Raw genomic sequence first — 20793 nt, 5'->3', positions numbered from 1 at the left:
TAAGGCGACTCAAATATAAATACAGTTCAAATTTTGGTTGAACTTTTTTTTTTACACTTGTATTTCCCTAATAATTAACTCCTTGCTTATTGAACGTGAATATTTTTAAAGGATAAATACTTTACATTCCTTATACAACTCCAATAATTCAGCCAGGATTGGTATTCTTGGTTAAAAGCTTTTTTTATTGGTTACAATAACTCATGGCAACATATCAGTATCACCAAGCCACTGTACAAATACAAAAAAAAGGTCTGGTGTGAAAAAGACTATAAAAATTATTCCATAACAAGTGATTATAATTTCACACAATAGCACTGTAAGAGAATTATCATGGCACCAAGTCCCTGGTCTTTACTGGCTTAAAACATGAAACAATAAATAAACGAAAATCAAAGCAAAAATTAAAAACTAAAATGTCAGAACAGTAGGTTGTAGAGTCAATAGGGCAGTGCATTTATTTGTGATGGTGCTGTGGTGCTGTGGTGGTGATGGTGGTGACGGTGGTGATGTAACCAGTTCATGTGGTGTGATGTCGCTGCATTTAAAAAAAAAAAAAAAAAAAAAAAAAAAAAGTTAATCAGAAACTTAAAACAATTCTTTCATATTCAGGGACAACATCGGAGGGTCGTCGTGCAAATACAGTCCTCAAAAATACTGCCTGAACAGTTACATTTTCACATTTGCTCTTTGAAGTTAGACGTTGGCACTGTGGTTGACAAAAATGCCAAAATACTACTGCAAAACATGCGTGAAGTTACTACTCCAAGGATTAAAACAGGTCACTGATTCAGGTTCTGGTACTTCATGTGTAGTTAACCTTAATCCTACCGACTGGGGTCCCCGCAGACCCCAGAGGTTTACTTTTTATCTTATCTCACAGGTGCTTTATTCTATCATTCCAATTTTTCATAACTTTGTCAATTTGTTCCCAATGACTTCATATCATTTTCTGCTTCTGTTTTAATTAGTGCTTATTAAAAATACCAACATATTCAAAATTCAATTCAATATATCAAAAGCACCCAATTCCGCCTATGTAGTATCTATCTATCTGTACTATCAGGGGGGTAGGGGCACTCTGTCAGTCATTTTGAAGGCGTTGTGGAAAGACTGTACTTGGGATAAAAGCTGCAATTTGTAGTAAATAAAAGTATATATATTCATTTTACACAATATGCAAATTAACTGTAACTTTCCTAAAATAATCTTTTTTTCCGGGTGATATCACATAACTAATAATGTTTAGAGAAGAAATAAGTTAACATTTTGCTATGATCATTGTTTCTTACAGTAGTTTATTTGGGACCCCAGTCGGTAGTCCTTGTATGTTTAATATGTTGGTAGGATGAGTGTTAAAGGAATAAACCGGAGGAGACTTCAGGTAAATACAATAATAACGTGAAATTAAATGAAGTCAAGCACCTTTCTGATTAATGAGTCTACTGCACTACTAAAGATGAGTGAACTGCACAGGCACTACTCCAGGATCCAGCTGCTAATACTGCTGAATTACACACAGGGGCGAGGAAATGGTTGCCTGCTGAACATCACTGCCAGAAATACAGACAACCCCCTTTCTCAGCTGTTAAGGGCTATGGTTTTTTGTTGTTTTTTTTTTAAATTTCACACAGTTCACGATGGATTGAAAAGTGAAAACAGGGTTGATTTAAGGAAATAGTTGGACATTTTGGTTAATAGGCTTCTTCACTTTCTGGTGGAGCTTGATGAGATGTTTGATATCACTCCGCCAGCTGCTTAACTTAGTTTAACACAAAGATTGGAAACAGGGGAAAGCAGAAGAGTGTGACTCTGTCCAGTAGTAGCAAAATTAGCCTACTATCACCTCTAAAGCTTACTAATTAATACGACATATCTTGTTTATTTCATACGTGCGAAAGAAACAATTCCCCATTTTACTGGGGAACTATGTAACTGACAAGTTCTTGCTCGGTTGCCTGGCAACTGGTCTTGGTCAAGAAATAGTCCCACACATAATTGCTGTTTTTACACTTCGTTTTTTTTTTTTTGTAAGGATTAAACAAACATGTTAAATCGTTTGTTTTAGAGGTGCTGGTATGCAGCTAACTGTCTCCCTTTTCACCCTTTTGTTCTAAACTAGTTGCTAGGCTAAAGTCCTGTTTATAACTGACATGACGAATGTGTGCCAGTGTTTCCCAAAATGTCGAACTACTCCTTTACTGTCAGTCCATCATTTTGTCATCTTTATCTGGGCACACATGAACTCCTACGTCCACTGACTGAAATAGAAACTTGCGGTCTAATAAGCACTGTCAACTTAATAACGCTTTGGGATACAAAAGCCCATCTTCAGACATTAAGCAGTCAACCTGTTTGATCAGACAACCGATTGGCTACAAAATCAGATACTGATGTGACCTTATTCAATGGAGATGGAGGAGGCTGGCACTTGAGTTAAGTGAGCATACATGTTTGTTTGTTTTTTTTTGTCACATTGACTAGTTTTCAGTTCACAGCTCAGGGTCTGTGGATAACATTGGCACAAATGAGGAAGTAACACTTAGATCTATATGTTATCCACATACATCAGCAAATCACCCCCCCCCCCCTTTCCCTCCCAATTCCCTTCCCTTCCCAACACACACCTCAACACTGATATGCAATACATATCACATCCTACACACCTCAAAGATATTCTCAGGCTAAAAACTATAACTGTTATTTTTAACATTCGCTCAAAATGGATTCATTAATGCAAAGCCAGGTAGAAGCAGCTAAAACATTTCTTAAAAAAAAAAAAAAAAAAAAAAAAAAAAAGGTCACTATAGAGTCACGGTATGCAAAAGAGGGGCTTCATTGTTAGCTGATTGAACCTTAATAAATACTACAAACTGTACGGTAGTAGTAGAAAGCAGAATTGTATAAAAAGTGATGTAAAACATTTGCTTCAAGAAGCTTTATGGAGCTGCATGTGGTCGTGGTGGTTTTCTGTAAGCATGCTTTTTAGTGTTCACTAGTATCAGAATGTGCTTCTATTGGGAAAAAGAAAAGAAAATTTGCAATATTTCTTGTTGATCGTTGTGTAAAAAGGAATAGTAAGAGTAAAACATTACTGTAGTCGATGCTAGTATTACCTTCTATTATGAATGGTATCGTAAGGCAGAATGGAGACACAAAAGTGCCACATCTCACAGGGGCACAAACCCTCCTTATCCAGCCCATGTGGGTCAAATGTGTTTATTTAGAGATAGGCACCTGAGACAGCTGATGGATAGGTCCAACTCACACACGTAATGTGTATTATTTTTCAAAAAAAATTAAGCTTTTAGAGAGGAACCAAAAAAAAAAAAAAAAAAGGAAGATGCGTGATGAGAAAATACTCAAAATCAGAAATACCACCTCTATGGGTAAATAAGTCACATGTGCTCGATGGTTTACATTTGTACTACAGTTTGTGAGTGCGTTCCTAGCTCTCTACTAAGTGTACATTTCTGTCTACCAAGTGTACTTTCTTCACTAGCAATATTTAACAGTTCATAACTTGTTTTTGGTGAGGAAAGAAAGAAATCACTGAAAGTGTTAAACCTTTTAAAAAAATCTTTTTTCTTTTTTTTTCCTTCTTTTTTTTCGTTTTTCTTTTTTTACAGGCTTGTGGTGGCACTGGTGTGACTTTGGAGTGGTGGACATGATTTCAGTTCCATGCAGTCACTCAGTTGACACCTCGCTGACAACAAAAAGGACTCGTTGATCCTTCATTTTTAAAAACAAAAAAAGGTAAAAATGACATGGTGAGCTCTGACAGACATCTCTCTCTCTCTCTCTCTCTCTCCCTCCAGCTTTTGTCCAGTCCTCAGAGGCCACTCACAGAGTCACTGCAGTCCTTTATGGTTCTGACATGAAGCCACTGCTCCTTTAATATCCTCCCATTTGTCCATACTGGCCTCTGTGCCATTACAAGCTCACAGGTAGAGGACGGCTTCTGCTTTCGGAGAACGTGTCTCTCTTCACTTTGCCCTCCATCAGTGTCATTTATACAGGCAACTTGAGATCTTCATCTCAACTTTAAGGAGAAGAGTAGATTCTATAGGCTGCAGGAGACGGGGATATTATGATGCAAAACCTCTGTTTCGGACCATTATTGGTTTATCAATCATATCACACAGCTGTTGATTTGCATGAAATGGCTGTGGTCTTCAGATATTCAGCATCCAATGACTTGAAACCACAGTCCAATTGAGTAAAGCATGGCCTCCATTAACATAAAGTTTTCTATCTTAGCCTACGTTGGAGCTAAAGCTGAATCCAGACTAAAAACATAAATCACTCCTTGTTGGTTTTGAAGCTTTCTCACTATACACAAACACAACAGTGTGACGGTTTCCTTACAAAAGAAGAGACTGTGGTGAGGAACAACTGGGGTTGTTTTTGTTTAAAAGAAAAAAAAAAAAGTCACCATCATAGCCATCATTCAATGAACGCAAAATTTGTAGGTACAGGATGTCTGAGTTATACCCACTGCCTGTGACCATAATACACACAAACATACACAGATTCAAAAGAGGAAAGTGAATTTAGTTGGAAAAAATCAGTTTTTCGCAACTGCTTACTTCTTATGTCCTCTTTTGTTGAAGGGCTTAACTAAATCAGCAAATACCCGACATTAAAAAGTTTTTAGAGTAAAACGATATTTGTGTGTGTGAATTGTCTGATCTTGTACTCACATTGGATGAAACAAATGCTTAGGATTGACTACTTTACCCAGGTCTAGCATTATGTTGTGTAGTAATGTGAATATATACATTTGAAATAAAACATAAAACCCCCAAAAATCATAAAAAAAAAAAATTCAAGGGTGGGAAATAAACTACAAAAATATATACATACACATTATATATGCATATATAATGCATATATACACACATAATGCTATACATATATACTGTCTTTATATTTACATTTACATATTACACACTGACGGTCATCTTGCTTGTTAGTCAAAGTAACAGGTGCTCTTTATCGCCCCCTAGAAGAAAACTGGTATAAGGGCAAAATCTTCAATTTTTTTTCCTTCAGTTTTTCATAACTCACCTCTTATTTTTATTTTTGATTGGACAACTCTAGTGAAAAGTTCTTATTTTTGTTGCTGTGTAATAGCTGGGTGAAAAAAAATGTCACTTGGTAAGGTAGAAAGAGTTGGTAGTTTCTCACAGGTGGGCAGGTCGCCAGCGGAGAGAGGAGAACTGGGGGTGAGTTGAGAGGATTTCGGCTGACACAGTGTACACCCCTTCAGGTTCAGCTCAGCAGATGAGTCGGGATACGTTGGATGGGGGGTAGCGGAGGGGGGGGGGGGGGGGGGGGGGGGAAGTTGGCGGGCAGTGATTGAGTACAACAGGGAAGAGGTTTGTTTAGTTCCAGATCCGGAGGAAACTGTCCCAGGAGCCAGTGGCCACGGCCATGCCGTCTTCTGTCACACCTAAGCAGCTCACTCTGTTGTCGTGGCCCGCTAGCACACCTGGATGTCAACGACAATAAACCAGTCAGAGGCTGATTACAAAAAACTCTGCAACCCGCAGCTAAAGTCACTGAAAATCATGATGTGTAAAATTATTAATTAGGCAGCAAAGTCTTAAGCTTTGTAACATAAGCAGTTGCACAGGCAAGACTTTATTTGCTAAACTTTTGTAGCCCAACAGTCTGTTTTTGGGGCTGTGTCTTTACCCTGAATTCACACTAGGGAGGAAACTGACTAAATGATTTAACAGTTTATATATTGACTTTCATTCCTCATGAAACAGACTTTTTTATCCTGACAAGTTAGTGTTCATGTTACAAATAAGTGGTGCATTTAGGTGCATTTCTCTCACTATGTGCAGTAGTAAAAAAAGCACACACCAAGAACAACACACTTTAAAAAAATAAAAAATAAAATACAAACACTAGCTGACTAATCTGATGTCATCAATTACTTCACTGAATATTACGGCTATTGTAAAGTTTCTAATCCTTATTTTAGCCAGTTGCTTCCACTGAGGTAGTGAATTTAAAAATTACGCTAAATTATTCTTTAAACCAAGAAAGTCTCCTCACATCTGTCACTTAAAATTACAAAAAACAAAACAATAATATAAAATAAAATAAGGCTTCAGTTGTCACTTACCTGCGCGCTCGCCTTTCAGAGTGTCCCAGACGTTGCAGTTGAAGTCGTCGTAGCCGGCCAGCAACAGGCGGCCGCTCTTGGAGAAAGCCACGGAGGTGATGCCACAGATGATGTTGTCATGGCTGTACATCATCAGCTCCTGGTCAGCACGCAGGTCAAACAGCCTGCAGGTGGCGTCATCTGAGCCTGTGCCAAAGGCATTCCCGTTGGGGAAAAACTGCAGGAGAAAAAAGTAAAATGAAGAAGATGCAAGAAAAATTTTAAAATGATATTGCGTTTTTGAGGCACAGAGGCGGGGCATCTGGGGAGAAAGAGATTAATTAAAAGATGCTTCTTGTCTGTCTCAGAGCCTAAAGGACCATCAGAGGGTTTCAGACCTGCTCTAATGAAGCAGTTTGACAAGAGTAATATTTCAATAAAATAGAAATAATGCTTTTTATAATTACAGCAGGAGCATCTTTGTTTGGAATAAATAAACAATGTTTCTGGAAGTTAGCTAAAACAGCAATTGCTTCTTTGCAAAACAAATGAAGACAATTCTGTGACACAGAAAAGCTAAAGAAATGAGCACAATGCTGTAAAACAAAAACAAAAATCTTAAGGAACTGGTCAAATTTTCAAGAATAAAGCAATATTGAGTCATAATCAATCTTCAATCCTCAATCCTCCTCTTTACTGCAGTGTGTGTGTGTGTGTGTGTGTGTGTGTGTACTCACAGTGACGGCATTGATGTCGGACACGTGCCCGGTGAAAGATTGCCTGCACATGCCGTCACGAATGTCCCACAGCTTGGAGGTGGCGTCGCAAGCTCCTGACACAAAGGTCTTGAAGTCCGGGCTTAGAGACAAACTCATCACGTCACCTGTGTGGCCAGTGAAACTGGTGGCCTGCTGGCCTGTCTCTATGTCCCACAATGCACTGCAAGAGAGAGAGTAGTGTTTAGGTGTGAGTGAAGTGTCCCCAGAGTTCATATGTTGGCACAGCTGGGAAGTACAGAGCACAGGAAGGTTGTAAACATGAAAGAGACGATAACTGCTTTTATTTATTTATTACCATTGATATTAACTGCATTTTCTGATCATGTACAGTATCTGAATACACCTCAATCAAATTATGACCCTGGATGACTGACTTTTTTGCCTGCTCTGCCATATTAATCTACTCTCACACATTAAAACAATGGCTCAAAGCAAAGTGTTATGCTAAATCTGCACAAAGGACATTCAGCAACATGAGAGGAAGTCAGTGACAGTAGAAGATGAATACTGGAGAGCAAGTCTTGACATTTTAATGTAATGTAGACGGGCATCTTCAGTCACTCAGGTTCTGTTCTGTAGCATGGAAACAAGAGTATCAACTGAATATTTCTATCGTCAACACACGAAAAACAACTTGATTCTTTAAGCTGTGCAGAGGGGAGCAGAGAGTCGTTACTCACCAGGTGGTGTCTCCAGAGCTGGTCAGTATCTGGTTGTCATCCAAGAAACGACAGCAGGACAAATAACCTGGAGATAATAAAAAAGGTTCAACATTAGATAAGGAGAGCTCTGCCCTGCCTCGTTAGTACCTCAGCTCTTTAACTACTTACAAAGTGGTCTTACACCATGTGAGTAGTTAATCCTTCTTCACAATGTTGCCTTATGTAAAGTTGTAACCATGAGTGATGTTTTTTCACTTGTTTTGCTCAGCTACGCCCACCCATCCACATTCTTCTGTTATTTGAAATAAAGATGAGTTGAGAATTGGACCTACATTCTTTGAAATATTGTTTTAAGCAGACATGTTCATCCAGCACTGTAGCTGCCAATAAAAGGACGCAGCACTACAGCATTTTCCTACAAATGGAACTGACTATTTTCCATATTTCTGCATACATTGCAGGCAGAGACATCATCATCACACTGATCAAGGTAAGTAACAATGATACCATTCTTTATTTGACTTAAAAGTGAGACTCTAAGTGCCCGTCAGCAATAAATATATTAAATAAAAAGTCCAGCCAAAGATGAGCTTTTATTTGCATTGTTTTGTGGCTGGCTCTGTGCCTACCTGTGTGTCCGGGTAGCTCTCGGGTGACGCGCACATTGCCCTCACGGGTCTTCAGGCTGTATATGGAGCAGATGTTGTCCAGGCCTCCGCAGGCCACATAGTTCCCAGAGGGGGCGTAGGCGCATGTCATCACCCAGGAAGAGCGCAGCGGGATGGCATGCATCTGAGGATGAGTTTTTTTTTTTTTTTTTTTTTTAGAAAATACAACAGAGGAATTAATGTTGAGCTTTAAGGTTAATTAAGGTTAAAGGCTTTAATGTAAAGTTCCATTAATTTGTTTAAATCCAAAATTCAGAGTGGTGCTGTGTACTTTAGACATAGTGAAGGACAAATTCCACCATATATCTGGGTGGCACTGTTGCAAAATGTCAATAACCAACATGGAAACATAATTACATCATGGAGCAGATGATGCAAAAACAACAGAACTTAACATTTAGTGCAATAGGACAGCATAAGACAGTCTGTGGTGGTGTGTGTCGAAACATACATTTGTACAAAGGATATCTCTGATACAGTTAAAAAAAAGAAAAAGACAAGAAGTCATCTGTCCCTTGTGTTATCAGTGGCCACATATTTTGTTTTCAGATAAATATTTCACTATTTTTAGGTGATAGAAAAATCCTTTATGTGCATTCTCAGAATTTGCCTTGTAATAAGCCTGTGTGATATTTTCCTGGATGTTTTTGACATTAAACTGATTTCCATCCTGTGGCATCAATGATATAATAATCTTAAAATACATAAGCCAGTGGTCACTTTCACCATTTTACCAGCCAGATTCATTTTATAATGCAAAAGGAAGCTCAGAGAAACCAGACAGCTTCCACTGGTGAGCACAGGTGACAGACTTACTCACTGAAGACAAATTTGCAATGTTACTGTGTTTAAGTGGGCAGAGAGATGCTGGTAACACACTGGAAAATAAAATGAATAAATAAATTTGCCTAATTCCAGCTTGTACTCTAAAAAAAAAAAGACATCTGGACAGTTGACATCCCTCCAAACCCAGAAGTCAAAGAGCAGATTTAGTGAAATCTGGGCGAGATGATGATGACCACAAATAAACAATAAGGTGTTATTGACTTCTTGTACACATTACTTTAACTCTCAGCTGAATTTAAATGTGATTGTGCTTTCACATTTTACACATTCTGTCGTTGACTGTCATTATTCTAACCTTATTTGTCGTGTAGCTGTCCCAGATGATTAGCTTTCCATCTTGCGAGGCACTGACAAGTAGTCTGGAAACCAGTAAAGAACAGCAACATGAGACAAGGCTCACATAATGAAAAACCAACATGATCTACAGTACATGCACCTGGTTCATTTAAAGCAATGAGAGCCAGCCACCTTACAGACTTCTACGCTACACTGTCTGAATGAGTACATGGTGCTCTGTCTTCAGTGTGAGCTCCCTACTTCTGTCTCCCAGGCCCCGTTTCCCTCCATCTTCCCTCTTTCTCCCTCTCTTGGTGTTAAGTCTCCTCATCCTGGGAAGCCACTTTTAATGTCCCACTCCATGTAATATTCATTACCCCAGTTATGTAAAAATCCCTACTGTCGGGTGGGAGGTGGAAGCCTGAGGGGTTAGGAAAGCACTAGAAAGAAGATGAGGAGGGGCAGCAGAAAGGGACGAACGAGAAGTAAAAACAGAAAAGAGGCAGAGCATAAAAAAAGGGGGGGGGGACAGATTGAAGGTTGTGAGTGGTGCAGATGCAGAAACAGCTAAAAACCAAAAAACCCCTCCCCTCCAACCCTGACTGGGTGTTTCTGTCTCTCCAGGGACAGGAAGTGGTTTGATGGTGCTACGATACAATCAAGGGGAGAGCCACCACGCTCAAATGTCAGTGGATATATACAAAATAAACACTGGCCTCCTGCAGGGTCACCCAGAGGGTGGTAGGCACATTCACACCAATACACACACACACACACACACACAACACAATAATCAGGATTGAACAGCTCGTACTTCACCAGCTGCAGGTGATACAAGTATTCAGCTAAATAACAAAAGAGACAAACTCCAGTTTTAGTGGTGAAAAAGAGAGAATTTGCTCAGACATATCAGAAATGTATGATCTACATTTTCTCTGACTGTACAAAATATTATAAGTAGGACTGGAAAACAGAATTACTACGTCATATTCCAGTTCATTTCCAATGAATAAGGATCAGTGCACTGCATGCATACTACAGGAAAAACACAATCTTAACTGATAGTTCTTGGTGCTCATAATTGCGGCAAACAGTTAAAAAAGCAGTTTGTAAATCTTAATTTAGTGGCAACTCGACATGTGCAGCCACAGTTTCTGTCCAATCTGGACACAGATTCACTATGATTCATTTCAAAGTGTCGTCACATTTGGAAAGCTGTCAGACTTTTAGATTTTACAAACTGCATCTTTAAGGAAATATTAAATAAGCTGTGGTGGCTGCTCGTCTCTGTGCCGAGCGAATACCATTACTGTGATCAGAGTGAGGGTGTAAAACAGTGCTAGCGCTTAGACAGATGTAGTAGTGTAGGTGGCAGTAGTGTCAGTTATGGTGGTATTAGTCATATTAGTAGAGTAGTAGTAGTAGTAGCAGTAGTAGTAAAAGTGGTAGTGGTACTAGTAGTAGTATAACCCCACACCTGGGACTGCCGTCACTGCCCCAGTGCATTGCATTGGGAGACAGATGGACAGAGAGAAAGATAAAGACACAAACATATTAAATACAGAGAAAGAAAAGCTTTTAAAACCAGTGACAGCCACTGCTGTTAACTCCTTTGTACCAGTGTTGGTGGCATTTCTTAGCATTGGTTCCTTATATCAATAATAATGTAAGAATTTAAGTCAAGACAAAGATTAAACCAATACCAGCCTGGTGGTTTTATTGTTTAATTCCTACGCTCCAGCTGAAGGTGTGTTCATGTTCGGATGGAATGAAAACCTGCAGACTGTCAAGCCCTCCGTGGCATTTTATTGCCCATTCCTGGCATAGATCTCGACAGTTATAGCAGCAGTGTTAACAGTCGCTGTGCTGTCTCTGGCAGTCACAAATTCTAAAATCAGTCTGCTTGCAGCACAAGAATTTAACACAGGCACAGAGGGGAGAATGACCTTCAAAGTTTATAAAATACTCATAAATTTATAAATTATTATAAGCTGCACTTAGCGCTTTTTACCCTGTTTGCATTTTTGTGTAACACTTTTATCTATAAGGCCTCCCAACACTTTCCAGAAATTGGGGAAAAACATTCAGTCTTGTCTTAATGGTACAAATTGTCTGTTAATTTGCCAATTTAAAGAAATGCCCGTAAATATAAAACAAAAAAATATGTCAATCAGGCCAAAAAGGACAAAAAAACCCAAAAAACTCAGTGGAAAAAAAGGTTAATTTCCTATTCTGCTCCCAAATTATTATTTGTATTGTCTGTAGAATAACTACTGTACACTACCTGGAGTCGCTCCCCCAGTGCATTGCATAGATCTTGGCCAGGTGGCCCCTTAGAGTGCGTCGCGTCCGCATCTGTATCCGGCCCACTGAGTCCAGACCAGCTGTGATCTGCCAAAACACAGGAAGAAGCGTCAGCGGTGACACTCATAGCCCATATACACTCATCACAAACATCGCTGGACACTAGCTGAGGCAGCAAAAACACCACTCAATAATGAAAAGTGCCGCTTATATTGCTCTATAATATCAGTGAAATATTTAAATGGATTCAGTGACAACATATGTTTGTAAATACTGACCAGCTGAAGGAAGATTGGGCAAGATTTCTATTGTCTTTTTAGTCAATTAAAACTTACACTGAGGGCAATGAGTGGCCTTTTGTTACAAGTGTATTTTTCTTTGGTATTCACAAGTAATATTGTCTTATATGGCTTCAGAACTGTAAACATGTGGCTAAAACTGTTATAAAACTCAACAGACTATATTAATCATTAATGGTTCAAAGTTTAATTTGTGGTTTTCTCAGTATAGATGTTTTGGGTTGGCTTGCCCAGGTGTTTTGCCTTGTGAACATCTGCAACCTCAATTTGTTATAAATAAGTCTTTCACATGATTTAGGCCATTTACAGTAACTTTGAACACTCCCTTCTTGTGCAAAAATACAGCCATGTCGCCATGGAAATTTACACTACTACACAGGAAAAAGACCCTTAATTCTTTAGGCAATAGTTTGTATATAGACAGGAAATCACTTACCTGTGACAGAGTGGAGTCACTGCAGGCTTTCCTGGCATCCTGCAACAAAACAAAAACCTTAACAATCACGTTGACCAGCAACAAATTCAAACATCAATCACTGCATGTCTAAATGTAACGTATGCAATTACTTCACAGACACACACAAGTAATGAAACAAGAAGACAAACTTTAAAAGTAAGTGATATAAACTGTCTCTTAAAAAGGGGTCTAAACATGTGCCATAAGTTATTACCAATCACAGAAACTGAATATCTCAGTGATCACAGAATAATCACACAGCAGCAACTGACATTTATAGATCAATTCCCCGAATCCAATTTCTGCAAGAGAGTGGAGGTGGTTGATTGACAAGTTATATGCCGAGTGCGTCACTGTCTCATCTGAAACAGTGTGAGTCACGGCTTACAGTGAGCAGACAGTGGCTCACATGTGATGTTCACACAAGTCAACATAAACAAACACGTGTACACAAAATGTTGCCGTACCCGGATCTGATTGCGTAGTTGCTCGGCTTCCTGCCGCAACTGTTCCAGCTCGCTCATTGTCCCTCAGATGTGTTCAGGCCACACTCCACTGCAAATAATGACTGGGCTGGGAAAACACACGTGCCAGCACGCACACAAACACACACTCACTCACTCACTCACACACACCCACACACTCTCACACGCACACACACACACACTTTACCAGCTGACACCTGCAAGACAGAGAGACAGAAATACTATCAGTTCAACAGACAGATGGAGAGCGAAGGATGGGAAGTTGGGAGCACTCCCATCAAACAAACATAGGTATCCTGTTTGGGTTCAGACCAAAGAGGAGGGTGCAGCAAAGGGCGGGGATGGGTGGGGATGGGCGGGGAGACCCGGAGGGTGGCCTAGCTCTTCAAACACCCCCAGTCTGGTTCAAAAGGCCATCTGAGCCAGGCTCTGACCTTTCCTGACTCAATCAGCCTTTTGTGTTGTTGCATTGCGCTATTTGCTCGACCCACCCCAAAGAGCTCAGAACGTGTGTGTGTGTGTGTGTGTGTGTGTGTGTGTGTGTGTGTGTGTGTGTGTGTGTGTTGTGGGCGGCTCCTGATGGTTTATTAGACAATATGTCCAAGTGAGAAAGAGAACATATGTGCATACATTTATCTGTGTGTGTGTGTGCGTGTACAGTATGTGAGCGTTTATTTAACTGTGTGTCTGTGTCAGATTAAGCATCTCTGCATGCATGTGTGTGTGTGCAACTGTGTGTAAGTGTGTGTGTATGTGCAAGTTGCCACTTCCTTTACCTTGGGGAGCCTGAATGTGGGTCACAAAGCACTTAGACACTCCTCAGAAATGTTTGGACCGCGCCCCCCACCAACCCCCCTTCATTTTCCAGGCTGTTTTACAGTCTGCTGTCCAGAAGTCTAACCCTCCGAGATTAAATTTTCAGTTCCATTTTCTATAATTCAACAATTAGACCGAGTCCAGCCCTTCCTCTCCACAGGAAATCATGTTAATGTAAAGAGGAGGATGTTTGTGCTTTTTGTGATTTTTTTGCAGAGGCTTTAAAACCATTGCTATTCGTACATGTGGCCCAGATACTTTCTCACCACAAAAGAAAAAGAAAAGGCAGTATTTTACACACCTAAGACAATGATTGGACATTCATGCTGCTCACATTTATCTGGATAGAACGTTATTCTTTCAGATTCCCAATTCAATTGGTTTTGGCCATTGCTCTGACACAAGATGCCTTGGACTGCTCATCATGGACTCTTGTCTCAGCCAAGGAGGTCTTTGACAGTAACGAGGCATCAGGGACAGCGAGCGTTGCAATGCTTTCAGCTGCCAGTAGTGACGTCACTCTCTCCTCCGGCTGACGCAACCCCCCTGAAGAGAGGCTCTGAGCGTCAGCTCGCTTGTGATGTGGTAGTGCTCTATGACTGCCATGGATCCATTATACTGTACGCCCCTGAAATCTGCCACGTCACACAGAGTGCCTTGTGGACTACCAAAATACCCGATATGACCTTCTACGCTCGTCTAAATATTTTCAATCAATATTTCCAGCCTGAGGCGTGTGTCATGAAATCCAACGGAGCACGCAAGAGAGATAAGGTGAGAAATAACGGAGGTATGATGGTAGATGACGTTGAAAAACATCCTGTGTTAGCGTGCTTTCCCATCATTATCTGGTTAACACTAACACCTGTGATTTTAGGCAGGCTGGTGCACAGATTTGTGGGAGTGGCGCATGAATTGCTGTCTTGCTCACATGTGGATACTTAATATTAGTCACTCATTTAGAAACCAAAACAGGTTTCTACTCATAACTATATAACCACATATCAACAACAACAGAAATAAGCTGTCATACAGATATTGGTACCTCTAACAGGACTACATTAAGTTTTCCTTGAATAGTTTATACTTGTAAACCCCAGTGAGCAGTGTGTGTGTGTCTTTGTGTCTTTTCTCCAGTTCTGTGATTTGACTCATGCAGCCAGCCAGCCGGGCAAACGCAGGCCCAGAGGATGGCACAGGATCAGGGGCGACAAAGGCGGAGCTGTGTGTTGGAGCTGCCCATTGTTCAGGATGCGGCTGCCAGCTACAGTAGATAGTGATGCTTGGCACCGCCACCGTCGGGTCTCTGAGGGGTCTAGCCCCGCCATGAGACGCCACAATAGCTACCGCTCTGCCGTTCTGACACCAACTGACCGACCAGCCACCCATCCGACCTGTTCAGCCTTATGCTAAAGCCAGAAGGAGAACACTGTGTCTGAACTGGGAACAGTGGGAGAGATGCATGAAATTCTGTGTATGCACGGAGGCAGAAATATGCATTCTCAGTCTTTGCATCACATTTAGAAAGCTCTGCGTCAACTTAATTCTCTTTCTATAAATCTCATTCATCAGTTAGACAGAAATGGACATAGATACGTCCTTTGTCATTCATCTGCGTCTGTTCCACCAGCATTTACACATGGGAATGAAAATACTGGTGAAGAAGAAGCACAATTCACCAAAAAAACAACAGAGCAGCTACTCTTATACATTATACACGGCTCCGGTCATCTATTACGCAGAAAGTGTCTTTAATTTAATAATCTACCACTCACACAACATCAGCAGTGATATCTCAATAATCATCATCATTATCATCATCAAACTTCAGAAATGTAATTGTGATTTAATTTAAAACCCATCGAAACAAGACTACAAAGGGTTTCAAAACACAGGATCAAATGAACAGAACGAAGACAAGGAAACAAAACAATGAAACTAGAGCTGCAGCGCTTGTTGATTCTTTATTAGTCAATCAAAAGAAATTAAATCAGTGACTATTTCAATAAAATATGCATCATCTTTGGTTCCGGCTTCTCTATTGTGAGGTGTGGTTGTTTTTTTTTCCATTTTATATAACTGTAAACTAAATATCTTTGGGTGTTGGTCCAACAAAACAAGAATATCTGAATACTTCATCTTGGGCTGTCACTCTGTCGAAAATTAATGGATGAATCGAGAAGATAGTCAACAGATTTATCAATAATGAAAATAATCTTAAATTTCAGCCCTAAATGAAACATAAAAATATGAAAAATTGCCTTAATAATAATACATTTTTGCACACATAATATAAATGAAATGCTCGTTTGACTAGCGTATTATATTAATGCATGCAGTGTGAAGTATGAATGTGCTGCACACTTTAATCACTAATTTTACAGCGTATGCATTATTTTGTCTCAGCTGTCCATATGAAGCAGACTGCTGATGCTCATCTTTATTACTCAGTTTTAATCCAAATTAACAATGACTGTAAAAGACATTCTGTCTATAAACTGTGACACGCTGGAATGCAAACTTTCACTTTCATTTACTACTCACTTCTAATGAAATTTTCCGTTTACTAGTCATTTTGTTATTCTTTATTTTATGAAAAATAAGGTCACAAGTCTCTATGGTCTCAGGTTCCCATAATGCAGCTTAGTCACAATAATATTTGTTACAGGAGACACTGTCCCTTCAGTGATGGTTCATGTTCATGAACTGTAGAGTTTCAATTCATCAAAACTGGAGACAATTCACATCAAATCAAACATGAATGAGATCATGACGCTCATCGACATATTTTGTGTTGTCAGTGAGACCTTGTGCTCCTTCTGGATCACACACAGACAGTAGAAAGTCATCCACATCTGCCTTTGTCTGGTAGAAACGCTGGTTAACTGAGCAGCGGGAGGTGCAGGCAGTGCAGCTGCACCCGGACCAGCAGGGCTGACGAAGCCACGGGGGCCCATCAACATGAAATGGTCCGGAAGTTAAGGAATTATGAGCAGCCAGGTCTCAACACATTCTTGCACCGCGGCCCACTGTGAACACTTCATACAGGTTTTATATAGATTTACGGTAATTTTTGGGGCTATTTATTATCATCAAAATTACATTCAGTAAGTTGAATACAAGTATTTAATTTAAAATAGATAATTACAAGACTTAAATTCAGATATTTTGCTCCGTCCCTGACTTGAATATTTCGCAGGTTCAGACCAACTTTGTTCTTAAGTGTTACGATGTGTTGAATTTGTGATAAATGTACTATCTAAAAGGCGCATGGTCTTCTCTTTTTTCCTTTTTCTTGACCCAATATGAGCTTCTACATGATTCATCATCAACTGTGTACATTTTAAAATTCACGATAACCACTGTTGAAAGATGGCATAGATGCTCAGCTATTCATCAGATGACTCAGTTTGACGTGTATTTAAAAAAACGGTAACGACACTACACCTCATCTTAACCACAGTTTCTGTCTGAGAGCCAATTTCAGGAGCCATGGTTGTCTACCCTGCATGGGAATATAAGCAGGAAACTCACTCAGGTTTTGGTGTGTGAAAGTGAAATCTGGAGGCATCTCAGCGGGCTCCACCAGGTGTAAACTTGTTCAGGTGACCCATTGACTATTCAAAACATCCAGAGAATGGAGGAAATACCTGGTGAATTTCCAGTAAGGTAAGAGAAGCCGCATCCTCCTTCTGCTCAGCTGATGCATATTCAAATCATATCCATTATGAGTAATGAGTTATTACAGCAAATACAAAACTGTTTAGCGAATATCTGGCACGATAATCTCCAAAAAAAAAAAAAAAAAAAAACTATGGAGGTGTTTTTGTTGGTTCCCTTTAAACAGAAAAATGATTTTGCTCACGATTACACTGAGCAGACAGGAACACGGTGAATGAATGTGTGATGACTGATGACCTACTTTGATCGCAGGTTTCATCCCACCTACACTGGACAGCTACAGAATTACACATAATGCAGTCATAAATAATTCATAATGAAAACTACAACATTTTCAGATGGAGCTTTTTAAGACAAAGTTCAGTCTAGTCGAGTCTGTTATGGGAGCCAATAAAGATGCGGTTGTAGTTTAGGAAGTCAGTTGTTATTTTTCAGTTACCACAGGTTGGTTTCTCTGAGGTGTGGTACAAAGCTTAGTAACATACAGCTAAAAAACTAGGGCAGCCAGATGCAGGGCTGAGAGATACCGTTGAAATTGGTATATTTATATCAATGACACTAATACTAATATTTTTCAGATATCAATATAAATCACAATACGGCAAACGTATGGAAAATAACATCAAATATTAAATTTTATGTCCACTGTAATAAATCGTCTTTAACAATTTTGCTCACAACAAATGCAAAACAAAAACTATAATGTTTCATTTTGCTGGTTTTCAATTACAATTTGTCCAGAATAATTTATTTGGTGACTTTGCAATACGATAACATGGTATGAGCATCATTACGATTCAATTCAACTGAAAATCGTATGATAATATTGATATATTGATTATGTTATCGCCCAGCATTGTGAACATATTGGCTTTGTTTTCTTATTGAGGTTAGATATTTTAAATGTTGTCTTTTCCCGGCTTTTGGGCTGCAACAAACAATTATTTTTAATATTGATTAATCTGTCTTTTTTTTTTTTAATTAATGGTCTAATCATGTTGTCTATAAATGGTCTGAAAGTGATGAAAAGTGTCATTCTTCAAACTGCTTGTCTTGTCTAACAAAACCTGAATATATTCACTTTACAATGACATAAAACAGACAAAAGCATCAAATTCTCACATCGGAGAAGCTGGAATCAGAGAGTGTTTTGCATTACAGCTCGATGATTGACTCACACGATTAATCAATTATCAAAATCATTGCTGAGTAATTTTCTGTTGATTCACAAATTGATCAACTAATGGTTTCAGCTCCAATTGCAAAGACTACATACAGTATAGTCTTGGTCACCAGATGGTGAAATATCTTAAATGGTGCCTTTTCCTTTGCTTCACAGTTATATGAAGCCCTAGTTATCACTTAACGATTATTTTCATTATCGATTAACCTGTTGATTACCTTCTTGATTAATCGATTAGGCCTAGTCGTTAGGTCCATAAAATGTCAGAAAACGGTGAAAATAGTCGATCACTGTTTCTCAAAGTCTTGTTTTGTCCACAGCCCAAAGATATTCAGTTAACTGTCATCGAAGACTAAAAAAACAAAAAATATTCACATTTAAGAAACTAGAGTCAGAGAATTTTGACTTTTTGCCTTAAAAAAATGACTCAAAACGATTAATAGATTATCAAAACAGTTGGCAACTAATCCATTAATCGATTAACTGTTGCAGCTCTAGTGATAACTTTATAAACTTATATAAAATATAATATAAATGCATTTTATCTGCTTGGCCACCATAATGTGATTATGAGATATAAGCACCCAATCACCCACCTTTAAATATTAATCAAATGGGCGTATTATAAGAAACAAATACACCAAACCTGCAGGTAAATATAACCAGACTGACACTGAACATGTTTAACTTTTACAAACTGCAGCTTTTATTGCTCAGCAGCAACATCCACCTACTGACTGTCAACAACAATCAGCCAAGACAGGAAACCTCCATCTACATCATCTGGAGACACAGACACTGTGGTACAACTGTGAAATTAAAATGTATAACCATCTTCATGAATTCATATGAGTCAAGAGAAGTTTCTGATACAAGCAACAAATTGCATGAGCCGCGCGCCCCGTCACGAGGCGGACTGTAATGTATATTTAATAGAAATGGAAAAAAAAAACAGCTGCGCAGGGTTATCGTGCAACCGCAAATGAGAAAACTGGTGTATGTAGCGGGCACAGATGAATGTGTGCCCGTTAGTAAAAAAAAAAAAAAAAGGTTTTGGCCCTACAGTTCCGCCTGAGAGTCATTTGACAGCCTGTAAAAGGCCGCGTTTGGACGGCAGTGAATTTCCAGCAGAGGAAATCTTAGCTTAGAGGGAGAAAAAACAGCATTGAGGTGGTATATAGCAGGGGAACAGTTATGTCAAGAGCTTCATTGCTGCTCAGAGCACCGTGCATATGTCAGGCTCATGGGCGTTTATTTGCACCTCACCCTCAATATAAAAGAAAATAAAACCCCGCCGTGGGCAAAGCAGGAAATAGCCCAAAAGGCACCAAAATATTAAGACTGACAACACGTCCTTCCTTACCTGAAACAGGCTCTGTCCGTCCGTTCAAATCCGTGTCACACTGCTCCGTTTTCACACCACAACCATGGTCCCAGCTGTGAGAGAAAGCGCAAAAGGGAGCCGTGTTAATTTTAAGTCAATTTAATCGGTTTACAGGGTCAGAAGCGAGCGCAAACTCGGGTCGGATTTGACTAAAATTTTCACCAAGCAAGCTAATCACCACACCCATGAAAGTGGGAACATGGCAACAGCCTACGCTGAGGGGTGCACGGTGCTCAATACAGCCATAAGTTTCATTTTCTAACAAGTGTAACACGTTATAAAATAGAGAGTCTTTACTAAATCTCTTTGTATGTAGGTCGGTACTCATTTTACCAAGTAAAAACCTTTTCTCCAGCTTAGGAAATATGTCTGTAATTGGTTGTGTCACCTGCAGGCAAAATGGTACAGTCCGTCAGCCCCCTCAACAAAAAGGAACCGAATGGGATACAGGAAACAAATATTAAACCTATAAAGACTGAAACAGTAGTGATTCAAATGCACTTCACCTCAGGTCTGTAAAGCCAGTCTCTGATTTGTACAAACATCAATACACCGAAAAAAACAGGAGAGTCTTGAAACTACAGTATCAACTGGTATTATAGCTGGAGGGGAGGAAAGTACAGTGTTTACTCTATGAATCTGTTACTAACTGTGACTTTGCTTTGTGACCTGTGAGCATCATAGATGTTTCATTTCTATGTTTATTTTGCACATAGAAACAATTCATAAATATATATAACACTTTATTTAAACGATGTGCTAAAATAGCTGCAACCCCCCACCTCCACCTACCCAATGTGCATATATTATGAAACTGTGATGAGCAAAACGTAAA

The 20793-nt window shown here is 39.4% G+C and overlaps 1 protein-coding gene across 1 annotated transcript; it reads right to left on the bottom strand.

The window, feature by feature from the left end:
• Positions 1 to 4909: 4909 nt before the first annotated feature.
• LOC121901074 (guanine nucleotide-binding protein subunit beta-4) lies at positions 4910 to 20151 on the bottom strand. Its single transcript, XM_042417718.1, has 10 exons — positions 19938 to 20151; positions 12877 to 13091; positions 12389 to 12427; positions 11634 to 11740; positions 9369 to 9432; positions 8189 to 8351; positions 7578 to 7644; positions 6856 to 7057; positions 6140 to 6356; positions 4910 to 5494 (listed from the first exon to the last, which is right to left on the bottom strand). The coding sequence occupies exons 2-10, from the start codon at positions 12931 to 12933 to the stop codon at positions 5388 to 5390; spliced, it is 1023 nt and encodes a 340-aa protein (XP_042273652.1). The 5' UTR covers positions 12934 to 13091; positions 19938 to 20151; the 3' UTR covers positions 4910 to 5387.
• Positions 20152 to 20793: the final 642 nt, after the last annotated feature.

The sequence above is a fragment of the Thunnus maccoyii genome, chromosome 7, assembly GCF_910596095.1.
Source record: "Thunnus maccoyii chromosome 7, fThuMac1.1, whole genome shotgun sequence".
In the NCBI taxonomy this organism is placed as follows: Eukaryota; Metazoa; Chordata; class Actinopteri; order Scombriformes; family Scombridae; genus Thunnus; species Thunnus maccoyii.
This window is presented reverse-complemented; position numbering and strand designations above follow the sequence as displayed.